We start from the raw sequence: 17592 nt of genomic DNA, 5'->3' as shown, positions 1-17592 counted from the left end.
ATATCCACATTGGTCTTGGGTCACTGCAGATGGCAATTTTCCCCAAGCCGTACGTACGTACCTTTTACCTGCAAATCTGCAAGCGCTCCATGGTTAGATATTAAGTATCATGGGCCGACCGGTGATGGATGATGACTTACAGAGGAGTATTTTAAATATGGAGATTTGACGAGACTTCTTTGAGTTGGAGGGAGGGTGGTTTGTACGTATATCATGAGGTATGGATTGCGTGTAAGGGGGCCAATTCGTGGAGAGAATTGATCAGGGTATCGCTAGACGTCGGAGATTCAAGATGACGCTATCATAAGCTCATATCTAGTTGATACGCATATACTGAGTTTGTATGTAAGGGTGGACATACAGCCTGGGTGAAAGTCTATATTGAATATTCACATATACGCAGTGGAATAAGATTTGGATCTTTATGCAAGGTTCCTCAGGTAAAAAGTAAACCTCGATTATGTCCTCCGTCTGTATGCTCTTGTAATTACAAAGCATCATTCATCATGAATATTATCGACTCAGACCAAGGTAAAGCGACTGCAACCTCTGGAGTAGTGAATCACATCATCTTCCTAGAATGTGGTATCGAATCCACTCTTCATGTTTGAGTAGTGTCATAGATGCAATGAAGCTTCCACCGATTTCCGGGCCCGTACGCAGAGAGAATCAAAGGTATTGTTTAGATTTCCTTGTAAAGTTCAGTTGCTACCGGATCCATGCTCATGTTTTCCCTCTTGACTGAGCTTCATATGGTCCTGGTGGAGCTCATCTCGAGATGTCCTGAATGCGGCAGTGGTATCTCGTTCCAGCCTCTCGGGCCCGTGGATAGCACCAGGAACAAGCTTTTCCGTCGTCTTGCGGGAAAGAACTGGCATCAGCTCTCCCAGGACTTTTTTTATTCGTAAATTTGAGGCCAACAGAGCAGGAATAACAAAAGGAGAAGATGTGTGGGCTGTACGAGCTCCGAATGTAAGGTACTCCTGCATATAGTTACTGCATGGGTAGGGGAAAACGGGAATTTTCACCACCTATCATGGAGAGGATGGAAGTCCCGGAAGTGCCCCGGCCTTTTGCGACCTGGTCTTCGTATTTCTCTTGGTGTCTGGACAAGTTCTGGACGGGTTGGAAATCCATACCGGAATGCCGGCCTTGGTTTATGTAACTCTCCTCCGAGTCAGTGCTCTCCCGCATCCAACTTCAGCACCCTGACCGTTCCAGCTCGCAGTTTCGATCGAGATCGATCTTGATCACCAGGCTATTGTGATTCTTGCACAGGGAAGCTGGATGTTATTTGATGTCGAGTCAAAAGTTACCAGAGGTTCATGAACAAAGGGCCCTGCTTCCGCCACGCCCGAGCCCAAGTGGTTCACGTCACCGCGCCCCGTCGGCTGAACGCCCATCTTTGGGACCACTGATTCTTTCCGGAAGGGAGATGGGAAAGACGGACTGGGGAGACTTTTCATCAAACCAGAATCGTGGGGCTTCTGAATGGATACCAGAAAGAAAAACAGCGTCCCATAATTGACAAGGAAATGCTATCCGATCTGGGTCCCACCAGTACTCGATCCCCCTCAGTGCCTGGTGCCTCAACTATTCAGTAGCACTCCGGAGGGCTAAAAAAAAAAGGGTTTTAAGAAAATGCGGCGTGCCACTAAGGACCCTGGAAGGATGAAACCATGGATCCTGGGTGAAGAGAAGCGGTCGAGACTCTCACGACTCTTGCCGTCAGCCAGCCAAATGGTTCTGAAAGGAGTACTACTACCTTTGAAAGGTGGATTCATTTTGACCCTCAAAACAAGTGCATCCAGGCATGTACTTGGGATCATCTCGATGGACGAGGGCTAAGGCTAAGCGCTGGGTTCCTGATACGGGTTTCATACGAACGCTTGTATGGTAAGAAAGGAATTCTTTGTACGGAGTATTCTCTATGATTTCTGTAAGTTCTAATTAGCTATCTAATTATGTGACTAGTTAACTATAATTATGTGTACGGAGAATTGATTCTTGTCAGTCTATGATCCGTGTCGGTCGGTCCGGACCACTTGTCAGTACCTGGAACTAAAGAAGGTTTACTTACCATATATTATAGAATATATACAATTAAAGAAATCAATCTAGGTACTAGGTAACTAGATGAACTTGTATAGTCACTACTAATGATATACTATATATAATCAGGTAATTATTCTTCCCCTCCTTCTGCCCCTCGTTTCGCCGCCCGCCAAACCGTTGTTGAGGAGGGAGGGAGTTACCAGCTTCCCATCTCCCCCCCTCTCCTTACCATTTTTGACTCTCCTCGGGTCCTTGGGAACGGGACGATTTAGTATTCGGCTCTCCTGGCCGTATCGTCATCACCTCCTCCTTCCGTCCGCCTATCCACATACAACTTGTCGTACTCAACTCTCGCGGCGGCTGCGTTGCCGTCATTACTTTCGTCTCTTTCTCTCTTACATTTCATCTTTTCTCCTCCTCTTCCCATACTTACCTTTAGTTCCTTTTCTTTCCTTTCCATCGAGCCCTGTCCATATCCTTACTTTGTCCCCCCGGTTTTGGCCTCTTTTTTTTTTTTTTTTTTTTTTTTCTTCTTCTTCTTCTTCTTATCCCCTCCCACACATAGTTACCTTATCCATCAACACCATATCCGAGATCGATTGACCATACACACACCCCCCCCCCTCAGAACCTCTCTTCATCTCTCTTCTTTGTCCTTTTTTTTTCTTTTTTTCTTTTTTTTTTTTTTTCTAATACTCTCTTCAGTCTCCCGCCTGATCATTCAGATTCTCCCTCCGTCTCTTTTATTTCTTGACATTGGCTGCCGTACGGCCCTATCAACATCGTGGCCTTGGTGCCTGTACATCACCTGGCTATTAATAACCATCCGTTTGGACTGATCTGATTTCACTGTTATTTTTATTTGCCCCCTTCCTTCCTCCTTCGTCGATCCATCATTTTCAGGCACTGGACACCTTTCTCTTTGGATGCTTCATCTCACATCATTGCTCTTCCGTCGTCCAGTATTAGATTTGGTTGCGGTCTTGGCTGGTCCGGTGTCTTAATTACTCTCTGTCATACCCACAACTAGGACTCGATATCCACTGGAACCCTCGATCGAGTCCACCAACTTTCCTCTCTCTCTCTCCTCTCTCTCTCTCTCTCTCTCACACACATTCTTCTTCTCATCCTTTACTCCTTTTCCTCCTTCCTACTCGCTTTATCCCCTCATTCGGATGACTCTTTTCTCCTAAACTTGGATCTGTGAGATGCGTCCTCGGTACTAATGGTTGTTCTCTTCCACTTATCGTGTACCACCTACCTACCCTTGCTTCGCCATCCTCGTCAGGCATTCATCTGAATCGTCATCCTCACACTCTTCCAACATTCCTCACTTTCTATCCCTTCGCTCGAAGCTCTCTTTTTTTCTTTTTTTCTTTTCTTTTCTTTTTTTTTTGGGGGGAGGTCTAGACTCCTTTGCCCTATCTTGTAAGTGTTATAGACGGGGAAAAAAAAACCCACTCCGATCAGACGTCTCCTTCTATTGCCCATATCTCTTATCCCTTGCTAGACGTCACAGCCCGAGGAAATATTATGGTCCATTTGCTTACATCGCTTGCGCAAACCTCTCTAGTAGTCCGCATTCTGCGACCGTCCTCCGTTTCTCTCTCTTGAAACCCCAACCGCCGTCCTCTGAAACATAAGTCGGGATTGTGTGCCGAGGGAGCATCCCCCGTCACAAATTAGTACATAGACCTAGGGTGGATACCGAGGGTTCCCTCGCTGTCAATATGTCTTCATTTCTACCTGTCAATAATATTTCTTCGCCCGCGGATCGCGTCATGGAGGATGCGACAACTCCCACAACTCCCCGCCCGCGCCCGAATCCCACATCCGCCGCACAAGACCCTGTAAAGACCTCGAGCGTCATCAAGGATGAGAAAATGTCGCTGAATGTAAATAATCTCGACGGGTCGCAAGGAAGTGTTCAGTCGGATGAGACCATCCAGGCGGATTCGGATGGAGATCGAGAAGGTTCAGATCATGATGCGGATCACACAGAGAATGCTCCACCGTCGAAGAAGAAAAAGGGACAACGATTCTACTGCACCGACTTCCCGCCATGTAACCTTAGCTTCACCCGGAGCGAACACCTCGCTCGCCATATCCGAAAGCACACTGGAGAACGCCCGTTTCAGTGCCATTGCTCCCGTCGATTTTCCCGGCTTGATAATCTGCGACAACACGCACAGACTGTACATGTGAACGAGGAAATCCCGGGCGATTCTCTCGCAGCTACTGGAACCAGGTTCCAGCGTCAAATCCGGACCGACCGAGTGCGCCCCCAGGGCCGAGCCAGGGCCGGCACGGGTGGTAGTCAGGGTGCCCACAGTAGGGGACATAGCAGGAACTTGTCCACCTCAAGTATCGCCTCAACCGCCTCAACCTTTAGCCAGCCTCCAGAGCTTCGCCGGAGACCACCACCATTGATTATGGCAAATGATGCGAGTGGAAGATCCAGGCTGGCCCTTGACCCAATGATGGATACGCCTTCCACACCTCCCGGTCAAGTTCGAGCACACCCGGTACCGCCAGTGGGATCTCCGTACACACCATCCCACATGTTCGCAGCCGGACCTAACGGCAGTCCTCATATTCATTCCCCCATGTCTGCAGCATCTCATGCTTCAGGGTTTTGGGATGGAAAAACGGCTGCCCGCCGCCTGTCTGTTCCCTCGGGGGCAAATCCATTTGCTTCGCATCAAGCTGCTCCTTACACCCCAGGAGGGTACCCTTCAACAGGCTACACAACTCCAGGAGCAGTTTATGCCAGCCCTGTCAATACCAACTACTCGATATCTCGGGATGAAACAGGTCGTACTGTGACTGACGCCGAGCTGCGGCGAAGAACATGGCATCCATCAACTTGGTCGAACGTTGCCCGACCGGCTACTAGTGGTCTTGGTCACTATCATGGCCCAGAAGGCTTCCCAATGGCATTCGGGCCCAATGGTTCGACGGATCAGCCGCCGCGACTGCCTGGAATCGAGAGCTTTGACAAAGTGGTTGCTCAACGGCCTCTGACCCCGCCGCTGCGAGGACCAAGTCCAATGCAGATTGACACTCAAGCAAAGCCTCCACCACCTCCAGGTTACAATTTCGGCGGTGGATTCAACTATTCGCAGCCCTCAAGTCGACCAGCTCCCCCTATTTCTGGACCAGGCCACCGACGAGGCCATGTCTCTTGGGATATGTCACTGCATACTAATCTGACCGGCCTGAACATTCGAGATAAACCCATTCCTCAACGTGATGCGTCACATTGGAGCCAGCAAACCATCTCAGAACTCCACAGCATTGGCTCTCGTCCGTCATCCTCATACCAGCAACGGGTTCACGAGTACCGTGGTCATCACAGTCATGGTTCCACATATAGCACTGGGACCTCGAGCTCGCAAGCTACACGAACAAGCCCCGAAGATTCAAGCAGCAGCGAGGGTGTTCATACCCCTTCAACAGCGTCTCTTGAATACCATCCTGCCATTGTTCAGAACAATGGTTACCCCGAACCCCATCACCCCCCCTTTTCATCCGATACGTCACAAACAGTACGTCCTTATAACCCAGATAATTTGTTGCGTCGGATTACTGATGGAAAGTTATATATAGCCTTGCCCTCCTCTACCACCCCCCACTGACGCGTACCACACTAAACATGATCACCGTTCTGACCTCTTGAACAACTCGTCTCGAGAGGCCGGAATGGGCAGACTCGAGGCTCTTGTCGCGGTTGCCACGAGTGAAAATAAGAATGCCACAAAGCTTCTCGTGTAAACAGGGCCATTGAATTTTACGAAGTATAATAGGTTATATCCGGCTCTCAAGACTCGGGCTTCGGTCTTGCCGGCTTCTTGAAATTTGAACAGAAGCCCATTCGAGGCCATCTATGTCGATTCTTTCCTTGTCTCTATTTTCCTTGTATCGAAGCCAGGGTTGTATTATACGAACCACTTGGCTCCTTCAACTTACTTCTTTTTTATTGTTTCCCCCCCCCCTCCCAAGCTCTATATGTGTCTCTCCCTCGGTTTTTTTTTTTTTTTTTTTTTTGTCGATCACAACTCTCCTCTGGATGTAACATGGGAGTTCTAGATCCTGGGTCTGTCGTTACTTGACTACATATACCGCTGGGTTGCGGAAGATATTGATGACTTGTCATGACTGATGAATAACGCATGTGTGAACTGGATTTCCACGGGGGTTTCTTCAATATCAAATCAGTTCTGTTCGGGTGTTTCCTTTTCGAGTGTTCGTGTGCTGCATGTTCTGGCGTTTCTTGCGGTCGTTTGTTTATAGTGCATGAAGATACCCCCGGCCTCAATCTCGGGTTCAGCTACGAGGTTTTGGACGGAGTTTCCCTACCCGTGTGGCTTCGGTTAATTGCTCGGGTTCTGTTGATAATTATACATCTCTTATATGTCCTTTCGGTCGATGACTGAATCTTTTAATCGCTCGGGGAAGTCTGGGCTCGTAGTTGCGTAAGATGCTAAGGATCAGGCATGAGGTAGTAGTAGTAGACCTTCTGATGATCTCACGGGTCCCAGCCAGAGGTTTCACGGGGTCCAATCACGAAGACCTCTCAGCCTCGATCGCCATGGAACGAGTCCAGTGACGTCAGGAGGTCATCAAAGAAGTAACCTTATCTTATATATGCAAGGAAACGTCAAGTCAAGCATTTTACATCCCTAACTACTTACTATTCAATGACCTGGCAATAAAAAAAAAGATAATAATAAGAGCAATCACTCCATCCATTCAATCCCTCAATTCCACACAAGCGAAATAAATATGTCTGGGAACCGCACCGGTCTGTATCTGGGAGTGGCAGTCGCCGGGGCCGGGGCCTATTATCTCTACCGTGCAGGCGGAGATCCCAAAGCTGCCAAGGATGCTATGAAACGTAAGAGTCTTTTCCTTAGTAACACATCGCTTATTTTTTTTTTCTCTTCTTCTTCATTTTTTGTTTTTTTTTTTTTAAAATTTTTTTGGGGTGTAATGAGAGATCTGTCAGTGGATGATGCTAACATGTGAGATGATATCAGATGATGCCAATAAGGCGCGCAACAAGGTCCCCGGGGCTGAAGACGCCGAAAGGGCTCGTGTGGAGACGAAATTGAATCTCGAGGAGGCTGTATGGTACCCCTTTTATTCTTTTTTTTTCTTTTCCTGGTCTTTTATTGGGGTGGTGGTGGTGGTGGTGGTGGTTGTACGTGATATGATGGATTGAACGGGACAAAAATGCTGCGCAGTTATCAACTTCCTACTCACTAACTATCCGTTAGGGAAATAACATCCGCGCCAAAGCTGACGATATCACCGCGGAGGGGAAGAAGAAACTGGATGAGTTGCGTCAGGAGGGAGAGGAGAAGATGTCCCAGGTGCGGAGTGAGGTTGAAGAGAGAGCGGACGAGGCGAAAAGTAGCTTGTCTGGATGGTTTGGTGGGAAGAAATAAGAGGGGTTTTTAGTTCTTTTTTCTTTTTTCTTTTTTTTTTTGATGTGAAGTCTCCTACCTAGTACACTACATGTACAACTTCGAGCTATGCATAAATAGTTACATAGTTAATCTGTGGATCCGTGGTATGCTGCATTCCGAGTATCAGTAGAGATGGATCACCAGAGTGATGGAATATTCATTGTATCTCTTCTTTTCTTTTCTTTTAGTTTTGGAGTCAGTTTCATCCGACTTGTAATCTCTTAATTAGTCCTGCTATTCTTCCAAATTGTTCAATACCTAAATCCTACCGTACTATTTCGTGATGAGCGTAATAATATAACTCAACTCAATTAAGACTCGGACGCCAAAACGCCAAAACGCGTTATGTATGCTCGCGACGCGCTCCACCGCAGAAAAATCCCCCTTGTGAAATTTACCCGCCCATCAAATCATCCTGGATTCTCAAGAAAAAAAAAAGAGACAACGTTACAAGTGCTTGTTTCCTTCCCCATTTTTTTACGTTTTTCACAATATATTACCTTCCTGTTAAATCATCAAGCATACTTTAATTTTAATTTTATCGAGAGGGGGAAACAACGATGCCAGGACGCACCTCCACTAGACAATCCTGCCTCGCTCGAGCAGCACAGCAGCAGCAACCCGGCATCCAGAGTTTTGCAAGAGCGATCAAACCCGGTGTGTTGACCCGGCAGTCTCTAGTCGATGGAAAGAAGGGCCCTGCAACAACGACAACATTACCAACAAAAGGCAGTCTCCCTGTTTCGCCGGCCAAGAAACGGAAACTGCACGAGCTGCAAAATGTCGACTGCGGTGGCGTTCAGGATCGAGATCAGGGCAGCTTGACGCCCTCGAAGTCGCTGCGGTTTAGTACTTTGTCTGTGTCGACACCGCGGAGTGGGCACTATGCGTCGACTTCTGTGCGCTCCGTGAGGAACGAGGAAGAGGAGGAGGGTGCAGAAGAAGAAGAAGAAGAAGAAGAAGAAGAAAATGATGATGATAATGATGACAGCCCTGTTTCTCCCTCAAAACGTGCTACAGCCAAGACGACACCACGGATTTCCTCGCAAAAGTCCCAGACTCTCGCCGCCCCCGTCTCTGTTACACGCCCAGCTTGTGTGGAGGAATTGCTCGATTTACACCTGGCATTTTTAAAAGCGTTGACGATTCACGCTGCGCACCGTGGTGCCGCAGCCCCGGCAGACTTGCGAGAGTTTCTACACAGTGTCGAGCGGCTATGGAAGAAGCGGAAGGTGGTGGGTAAGGACCTTCAGCGTCTGATCTGGGTCTGGGGAAAGGGGTGTGCGACTGCGTCGTCTGGGTTCCGACTTGCGAATCATGGACTGGGCCGCGTGTGTTTGGAACGGATTGGAGGACGAACGGAGCCGGTTGACGAGGTGGAACTGCAGACGCAGTTCGAGAAGACAGTCGATCTGCTCTGGGCGAGGGCGTTGGCTTCGGCTGGTGGTGAGGAGAGCGGTGTCGATTTTTTGGCGACGCTCGGACTTGCTTCGATCCATGAGTCATTGACGCCCTTGACGGAGTTCCGGAAGGGTCAGCAGCGCTTGCAAGATCTGAAGGGCGGGGTTATTAAGCTGAAGATGGATCAGCTTCGGGCGGAGGCCGTGGATGGTGATTCTGCAGCGCCTGCGACGAAAGCCCGGGATGAGCCTGCTTCTCGTCGGCTGGGACTTTTGGATCGCATTAAGAATAAGCAGCTCCGCCAGGCGAAGTTGCCGCCCCCGCCGTCCAAGGAGATGCTGCTTCGTCGTGCTGCGGCCGAGCGTATTGAAGAGGTTACCGGTGTGCTGGCCCTGCTGAGGCCATCCGGATACGTTGGCAGTGGGCCTCTGGCTCGCATGGCCGTGCAACGGACTCCATTCTGTCTGGAGACCATTGTCCAGAACGTGCAGGATTCCACACGCAACCCTATTTCTGATAAAGAGGTGGAAGCCTGTATCGAGATACTCTCTCGCGAGGACATTGCTGGGCACTGGGTCGGCATCGTTAATGTCAACCAGCTCAAGTCCGTCGTTTTGAAATCCTGTCGCGACGTGCAACCGAAAGAGATTGGGGCCAAGGTGTCCCAGTTGAAGATTGGATGGGAAGAATCTGCTTCCAAATAATGTTTTGGTTTTACTCGGGTCTCGTCGCATATTTCTATTCTCTTTCTTACGGCTCCTGGATGTCTTCGCTTGTTTGATTTGATACCCCGTCTGGCGGGTTGGCGCATGTATCCTCAGCGTTCCAGTGATTGAATTGTATGGTGGCATTAGCGTTGCATCTCTATCTCTGTATGACAATATATGTTACTAGGTAATTAATGAATCCGTCTTGAGCTGCATCTCTTTTGACTATTAGGTATGTATTATAAGATTGTGATTGGTCCAAAACCACTTTGTAGGGACGCGGTCCAACGCGAGATCACGTGAGCGTGTCGCGTTCTCGCGAGCGCCAAGAACGAAATACATAGACCGGGGAACAAGCATCAAGAGCTCGACATCACCACTACAGGACATAACAGACAGCATCAGACGCAAGCCAGCAGACCAAGTCATCCCTTGAATCATAGGAGAGACTTGCTGGTATCATATCATGTCTTCCCGGCCAGATCTCAGAGTAAGCAGAAGCAGACAACCAGCAATCACCCCGGTCCGCCGGATTCGCCGTCTCTAACTCAAGTACAAACAGGTCGACGACGAAGTCGGATTCATTCGATTCTACCGATCCCTTGCCGCCGAAGATAACAGCAATGACACGATCCGCGTATTTGACCGCGGCGATTGGTACTCGGCCCACGGGGCTGAGGCCGAGTTCATCGCGCGCACAGTGTACAAGACCACCTCTGTCCTGCGAAACCTTGGGCGGAGCGAAACGGGCGGTCTCCCCTCTGTGACCATGAGCGTGACGGTATTCCGCAATTTCCTACGCGAGGCGCTCTTCCGACTCAACAAGCGGGTTGAGATTTGGGGCTCTGTCGGCACGGGCAAGGGCCACTGGAAGCGGGTGAAGCAGGCGAGTCCCGGTAATCTACAAGATGTGGAAGAGGAGCTGGGTAGTGTCGGGGGCGGATTGAATCAGATGGATTCCGCGCCGATTATTCTGGCCGTGAAGATCTCCGCAAGGGCCGGGGAGGCCAGGAATGTCGGGGTTTGTTTTGCCGATGCGAGCGTGCGCGAGCTGGGCGTGAGCGAGTTCCTGGACAATGATGTTTACTCGAACCTTGAGTCGTTGGTGATCCAGTTAGGGGTGAAGGAGTGTTTGGTGCAAATGGATGCGAACAGGAAGGATGCCGAGCTGGCCAAGGTCCGCGCCATTGCGGATAACTGTGGCATTGCCGTTTCGGAGCGGCCCGCCGTGGATTTTGGCGTCCGGGATATCGAGCAGGATTTGACGAGGCTGTTGAGGGATGATCGCTCCGCGGGCACGCTGCCGCAGACGGAGCTGAAGCTGGCCATGGGTGCTGCGTCCGCCTTGATTCGGTACCTGGGGGTGATGTCGGATCCGACGAATTTCGGCCAGTACCAGCTGTACCAGCATGATTTGTCGCAGTTTATGAAGCTTGATGCGGCGGCACTGCGCGCGCTGAATCTCATGCCTGGTCCGCGGGACGGAGCCAAGTCGATGAGTTTATTTGGCTTGTTGAATCACTGCAAGACGCCCGTTGGGAGTAGGTTGCTGGCGCAGTGGTTGAAGCAGCCGTTGATGGATCTGGCGGAGATCGAGAAGCGGCAGCAGCTTGTCGAGGCGTTTGTTGTGAATACTGAGCTGCGCCAGACGATGCAGGAGGAGCACCTGCGTTCCATCCCGGATCTTTATCGATTGGCAAAGCGCTTTCAGCGGAAGCAGGCAACTCTGGAGGATGTGGTGCGGGTCTACCAGGTTGCCATCCGTTTGCCTGGGTTTATCAGCTCGCTGGAGAACGTCATCGATGAGCAGTATCAGACCCCGCTTGACCGCGAGTATACCACCACACTGCGGAGCCACTCGGATAGTCTGGCGAAGCTGGAAGAAATGGTGGAAACGACCGTGGATCTGGAGGCCCTCGAGAATCACGAATTCATCATCAAACCCGAATTCGACGACAGTCTACGGATCATCCGCAAGAAGCTGGACAAGCTGCGCCACGACATGTATCTGGAGCACCGGTCCGTGGCCCGAGACCTCGACCAGGAAATGGACAAGAAGCTGTTCCTCGAGAACCACCGAGTGCACGGCTGGTGCTTCCGACTAACGCGCAACGAAGCCGGTTGCATTCGTAATAAGAAGCAGTACCAAGAATGCTCGACACAGAAGAACGGAGTCTATTTCACCACATCGACCATGCAGGCTCTTCGGCGGGAGCACGACCAACTCTCTTCCAACTATAACCGTACCCAGACGGGGCTGGTTTCCGAAGTTGTCAACGTGGCGGCTTCTTATTGCCCCGTCCTGGAGCAATTGGCTGGCGTGCTGGCACATCTCGATGTGATTGTGAGCTTCGCACACGCGTCCGTGCACGCTCCGACAGCCTATGTCCGGCCCAAGATCCACCCTCGAGGCACAGGGAATACCGTTCTGAAGGAGGCAAGACACCCGTGCATGGAAATGCAGGACGATATCTCCTTTATCACGAACGATGTATCCCTGGTTCGAGATGAATCATCCTTCCTGATTATCACCGGTCCTAATATGGGAGGTAAATCGACGTATATCCGTCAAATCGGGGTTATTGCTCTCATGGCCCAAACCGGCTGCTTTGTGCCTTGCTCCGAAGCAGAATTGACTATCTTTGACTGCATCCTTGCCCGTGTGGGGGCTAGCGACTCGCAACTCAAGGGCGTCTCGACCTTCATGGCGGAGATGCTGGAAACATCTAATATCCTCAAATCCGCCACTTCGGAGTCCCTTATTATCGTCGACGAGCTGGGCCGCGGTACTAGCACTTACGATGGGTTCGGTCTTGCCTGGGCTATCTCAGAGCACATTGTGACTGAGATTCGTTGTTTTGGTCTCTTCGCGACCCACTTCCATGAATTGACAGCCCTCGCAGACCGATACCCGAAGTCTGTCAAGAACTTGCACGTTGTTGCGTTTATCGGGGACGGCACCACTGGCGCCGAAGCGGAAGAAGAGTCCAAGAAGAAGGCTCAGCAGAAGGTCACCCTTCTTTACCGCGTTGAGCCCGGCATTTGCGACCAATCCTTTGGTATTCACGTGGCCGAGCTGGTTCGGTTCCCAGAGAAGGTGGTCAACATGGCTCGGCAGAAGGCCGAGGAGCTTGAGGATTTCACTTCTGCGCATCCGTCGGAGAACTCTTCAGCGATGGCGATTGATAAATACTCCCAAGAGGAAGTGGACGAAGGCAGCGCTTTGTTGAAAGCCATGTTGATCAGATGGAAGGACGCCATCGAGGCTCCCGGCAAGAATCTTACCGTGGAGGAGAAGCGCCAGATCATGCGTGATCTGGTGAACAGCGACCCAAAATTACAGGAAAACCGCGTTTTCCAGGGTATCCAAGCTTTGTAAGAGGAGGTCGGGTTAAAATAGAGTGGGAATTTGGTTGTTTCTTTTCATTTCGGGGTTGTAGCGGTTGGGAGGCGTTTGGGATGAACAGGGAATTGAACTCTACAGATAGACCTGTTGCTGAGATATGTTGATATTCCTATATCCAATTGGTACTTCTACTACTCTGTACATAGTAGATTGATATCTGAATCACGTGCGACGGTCCAGACGCTTTCAGAGTAAATAAAATCAGTTGAACAACATTGCATCCATACTTGTCTTTCTACTATCCAGAGCTATGTTCTCCCTTGCAGCTTCGTTTTAATTCTCGTCTCTCCTTTCTCTCATTTGAACCTCTCATGCGATAATTGACTCTACTTTCTCATCCCGCGCTATGTCCTCGAATTGACCGCAGCTGGTCCGTTCCTGCCAACCGCTTAATTCATGCACCCCTTTTCCATCCTCACCCTCGGTATTTTCGTAGCGGGCTACATCACCGCGAGGTGGGATCTTGTTACACGGCTGTACGAACTGGCGATTTTTGCCTGGGACCACGGCGTTGTGGTGCGTCTTTCTTGCTGACTCCTACCCCCGCCCCCCCCAGAGGTCCAGCTATCTTAAAACGAGTCGCGCGATCTATTTCAACACCGCTAACAAAGAATTAATATCATATTATCTTGCAGACCAGAACCGCGAAAGGCTTCCTACTGCTCTCCGTTTTCTTTTTCCTGCTCGTCATTCCTATAAATTATCTAGCCACTAGAGAGGGTATCCAGGTACGCCAGCCACATCGACATCTTGATTGCGCGCAAGATGCCATGTTCCGCATGCCACAGACCCCCCCCCCCAAAAAAAAAGGCTTCGGAATAAATTGGGTGCTGATGGATTATGTTTAACTAGCACCCCCGATACGTGCATCTCGGCGTCTCTGCCCGGGAACAATTGCGCCGCCGAGGCTCGTTTTAAACTCGAGTGAAGGATGACAACATGCAGATGAGTGATGGATTACTACGGGTATTCTGGCCATATGATCTCCCGAGGTCGTCGTCGCCGGGTGTGATTGTCGGCTGGCGAAACTCGGAGCTGGATCTGTTTGTGCTGGCCGTGTTGGAAGATGTCGAGGTAAGTGCTTGTTTGGCGTGTGATTTTTCTTTTAACAATGTACGGGGCATATGGATTGACTGACTCTCTATTCTGGACATGTTGATGTAGCCTCGAAATGTTGACAATGCGCTCCGAGCGGGAATTCTCTTCCGCAATAGCCCTCACCCTGTCCCACGGATTTTTGGGCTTTGTGGACGGTCCTCAATGCATGTTCTAGGCTCGACCAATCCGCGAGATCCACCCACAGCGTTCACTCCGTCGCATCTGGTTGTAACAACTCATCCCTCCAGCAAGGTCCCGCGAATCTACTGTCCTCCAGGGACAAATCTATCGGTTCAGGTTATTATGTTCAATCGCCCAGACCCAACGAGAATGGAGTACATGTCGCTTAACCCTATTTCCCTTGCACTGGAGGACAAAGTGCATAATGCGAATAGACTGGATGTGGTCTCTAGCAAGATAGATACGGAGGAAGAAACAGAGAAAGCCCGAACCCAGAAATTGGTTGAGAAACTTAAGCTCCACACCGTCGTCAAGCACGTTGCGTCGCAGAAGGAGCAGGCGCTTCCGTTCATCGTTAACCAGGTCAATTGTGCATATGAAATGGGGAAGCTAATCGAGAAGAATAGCAGTCTCATCGGAATCCGCGTGAAGAGGAGCATGAGTGTTTCTGAGCGTGTGGTCGAGTCTGCGACTACTCTGTGGGATTTTTTTGTTCTCGGCGTGTCTTATGTATTTTGGCAGTGGATTTGGCCTGTTGTCACCCGCATATTCGTGGTAGGATTGGTGTTCCATCGTTCCATCGCCGACATCGTCTTACAGATCCTGGAGTGGCGTGCCCGGCCTGATGCGGCGGCGTTAAAGGATATATCTGCGACGGCTCAGCAGGTGGATATTCGGCTCCAGCAGTTTTGTTACTGGCCCACTCAATATGTCAAGTTACGGCAAAGAAAAGATGACTGGGAAAGTGTGACTACCTACCACGCGCACTACATTCGGTTTTATAACAGTTTGTGGCTTGTCGCCAACGATGTCATTATCGGCATCGCGCTGGGGTCGTATATCATGGATAATGCCAACTGGGTGGCATATCAGATCAACTTTATTCTTAGTGGCTGGACTGTCGAGGGCTTGCAACGAACTATTTCTTGGCTGATGGACTGGCCGGCTGGCTTAAAGCTGAACAATGAACTTGCTGCATTCCTAGGCGACCTTTTCTTATGGGTGATTGAGAACTGGGCAGGTATGTCTTCTCTATGTTTTTTTTTTTTTTTTTTTTTTTTTTTCTCTTGGTTCAACCCCTTTACTAACCCGTACAGCTTGCATTGCCAACCTCCAGCCCTATCTCCCCCATGTTATCTACGTTATCGGATGCTCTAGCTTCGCCGGAGCTAGCATGCCAATAGCTCTATTTTCAGACCTTGTGTCTATTCTCACTGTTCATATATACTCGTTCTACATTGCGTCCGCCCGTATATTCAACTGGCAGCTGACCATCATCATCTCACTCTTCCATTTGTTTCGTGGCAAAAAGCGAAACGTGCTTCGCAATCGTATAGACTCCTGCGACTATGACCTCGACCAACTGCTCCTTGGAACCATTCTATTCACCGTTCTTTTTTTCCTTCTCCCGACCGTCATTGTCTTTTACCTAGCCTTCACTTCCGCGCGGATGTTGATCATCTCGCTCAAGGCGGCCCTCGATACCTGTCTGGCTTTTTTGAACCATTTCCCTCTCTTTGCGTTGATGTTGCGGGTCAAGGACTCCCGAAGGCTACCAGGTTCGTTTATTTCCAGACCATTAAGATTTCAATTGTCTAACTAGTTGATCTTTAGGTGGTATACGATTCGAGCTCCGTGAGGAACCTCACAATTCACCCTCCGGCGATGACACCGACTCCGTGGTGCATTATATCCATCTCGAGGTATGAATCGTCTTTTCTCCCATCACTGTATAATTATTCTATTCAAGGCAGCAACTAACGGGACTAGTCTATTCCTCTCACGCTAAGGGCCATGTTTGACCAGTACTTCCAACTCGGTCACCGCCTCCGAAAACACTACCTCTCCCCACGGGTGATCTTTTGTCTCTTCACAGGCCGCTTTGTGCCCCCGATCCACCGCCGCAATCTCTACAGCATGCAGTATAGCATGCTCCCCGATGTCCGTCCGGGACTGGTACAGGTGTGGTCTGAGTTAACGCAGCCCCGAAAAACGGGCGGTGGGAGCAGTGGTTCAACGTCGGGGATTAGTCCCGGGGCAACCGGACTCATCAAGGTTCCTGGGGGGTTCGGACAGGGGGATCAGAGAAGACGAGGGCACCGGTAATCATGCTGAACGAGTCTTATGTTTTTTTTTCTTTCTCTTTCTCTTTCTCTTTTACTTTTAATTTTTCCTCGTTTTGGATTGTATTGCATCGCATTGCAAATAGTATAGTAATATATTTAATTTTTTATTTCTTTCTTCCTTGAAATATATATATATTAGTATATGATAGAGCTAAATAAACGGTATAAACCAAAAAACGCCTTTCAAAAACGCAAATATAATCGTACACGGACATCGCATAGTATACAATAAAATATGTATGTACACACATACAGAAGCAGGGAGTTCATCTGTATTCCGAGCGAAGTCAACCATACACACAGGGCAGAGGGCAGAGGAGAGAGAGAGAGAGGGTTGCTGTATAGTTTTGAAACAAGCTGGCGCTGCTGACTGTCGTGTTTCCCCGGAAGAAGAACGATCGGAAAAGGAAAGAGCGGTCTCTAGAGCAGAGACAGGAGCTTTCTAACTAGTTAACTAGTCATTGCACCTTATTAATCAAAGATCCATGTTCAGGTTCAGGTTCAGGTTCAGGTTCACGGTCATCGGTTATGCTCAGAATCGGTTTCCGGGTTACTCTTCCTGGCGTCGTCGAGCATCGCATCGATTCCTCGTTCTTTGAGTGTCTTCTATATATTGTGAGATAGTGTTAGCTTGAGATTCTAGCAATGCAAATGTCCAACCGAAAATATAGTGCAGCGCAGGGGAATTGGCAAGTGGCGAAAAACACCTACAGTCAGACAGGACTTGTACTTTGTGAAGAGCTCTTCACATTCATTGGATGAGGTGTTTCCGCGTAGGTATTCTTTTATTTCAGTTTTCAGATTAGTTCGCGTTCGGGAATTGTTGTAGTATGAGAGAAGGTGACTGGCTTACTTTCGCTGTACCATTTGAGAAAGCAGGTATCGTATTTCCTTTTTTGGGGGGGGGGGGAGATCAATTCTTAGTATCATTTGATTGGTTTTGTAATTTGGAGATATTGGTAGGAAGGAAGAGGGGGAAGGGGAGGGGATTTACTCTTTGATATCGTTGCATTCAGGGGCTATAGACGCTGCCATGATGGATAGGATGTGATATGAGAAATAGAGGTAGAGAGAGAGACGAGGCAACTGTTGGAGATACAGAAAGTAAATGCAGCAGAAAATCGGAGGCGGATTTGGAGATTCTCTTC

The 17592-nt window shown here is 49.5% G+C and overlaps 7 protein-coding genes across 7 annotated transcripts; 6 read left to right on the top strand and 1 right to left on the bottom strand.

Moving 5' to 3' along the window:
* Positions 1-3785: 3785 nt before the first annotated feature.
* On the top strand, positions 3786-5829 carry P175DRAFT_0535754 (uncharacterized protein; the record flags this gene model as incomplete). The annotated part of the gene is made up of 2 exons (XM_040900256.1): positions 3786-5603; positions 5665-5829. 2 exons carry the CDS (start codon positions 3786-3788, stop codon positions 5827-5829), a joined length of 1983 nt encoding a protein of 660 aa, XP_040748816.1.
* Positions 5830-6718: 889 nt separating this feature from the next.
* Positions 6719-7512, top strand: P175DRAFT_0504715 (uncharacterized protein). Its single transcript, XM_040897934.1, has 3 exons — positions 6719-6952; positions 7095-7183; positions 7335-7512. The coding sequence occupies exons 1-3, from the start codon at positions 6841-6843 to the stop codon at positions 7503-7505; spliced, it is 372 nt and encodes a 123-aa protein (XP_040748815.1). The 5' UTR covers positions 6719-6840; the 3' UTR covers positions 7506-7512.
* A 574-nt stretch (positions 7513-8086) lies between these two features.
* P175DRAFT_0486883 (DNA replication factor Cdt1 C-terminal domain-containing protein) lies at positions 8087-9848 on the top strand (the record flags this gene model as incomplete). Its single annotated transcript, XM_040895648.1, has 2 exons — positions 8087-8459; positions 8547-9848. The coding sequence occupies 2 exons, from the start codon at positions 8087-8089 to the stop codon at positions 9629-9631; spliced, it is 1458 nt and encodes a 485-aa protein (XP_040748814.1). The 3' UTR covers positions 9632-9848.
* A 172-nt stretch (positions 9849-10020) lies between these two features.
* On the top strand, positions 10021-13214 carry P175DRAFT_0504713 (mismatch repair ATPase MSH2). Its single transcript, XM_040897933.1, has 2 exons — positions 10021-10124; positions 10197-13214. Exons 1-2 carry the CDS (start codon positions 10101-10103, stop codon positions 13011-13013), a joined length of 2841 nt encoding a protein of 946 aa, XP_040748813.1. The 5' UTR covers positions 10021-10100; the 3' UTR covers positions 13014-13214.
* A 222-nt stretch (positions 13215-13436) lies between these two features.
* P175DRAFT_0535750 (uncharacterized protein) lies at positions 13437-13958 on the top strand (the record flags this gene model as incomplete). The annotated part of the gene is made up of 2 exons (XM_040900255.1): positions 13437-13556; positions 13893-13958. 2 exons carry the CDS (start codon positions 13437-13439, stop codon positions 13956-13958), a joined length of 186 nt encoding a protein of 61 aa, XP_040748812.1.
* Positions 13959-13979: 21 nt separating this feature from the next.
* On the top strand, positions 13980-16424 carry P175DRAFT_0512165 (phosphatidylinositol N-acetylglucosaminyltransferase; the record flags this gene model as incomplete). The annotated part of the gene is made up of 5 exons (XM_040898642.1): positions 13980-14114; positions 14205-15339; positions 15416-15877; positions 15933-16021; positions 16089-16424. 5 exons carry the CDS (start codon positions 13980-13982, stop codon positions 16422-16424), a joined length of 2157 nt encoding a protein of 718 aa, XP_040748811.1.
* A 226-nt stretch (positions 16425-16650) lies between these two features.
* Positions 16651-17537, bottom strand: P175DRAFT_0504711 (TRIAP1/MDM35 family protein). The gene is made up of 4 exons (XM_040897932.1): positions 17439-17537; positions 17298-17335; positions 17156-17226; positions 16651-17050 (listed from the first exon to the last, which is right to left on the bottom strand). Exons 1-4 carry the CDS (start codon positions 17477-17479, stop codon positions 16964-16966), a joined length of 237 nt encoding a protein of 78 aa, XP_040748810.1. The 5' UTR covers positions 17480-17537; the 3' UTR covers positions 16651-16963.
* Positions 17538-17592: the final 55 nt, after the last annotated feature.

The sequence above is a fragment of the Aspergillus ochraceoroseus genome (assembly GCF_002846915.1).
Source record: "Aspergillus ochraceoroseus IBT 24754 chromosome Unknown P175scaffold_10, whole genome shotgun sequence".
Lineage (NCBI taxonomy): Eukaryota > Fungi > Ascomycota > Eurotiomycetes > Eurotiales > Aspergillaceae > Aspergillus > Aspergillus ochraceoroseus.
Note: the sequence above shows the minus strand (reverse complement) of the source record. Positions and strands in the feature narration are given on the sequence as shown.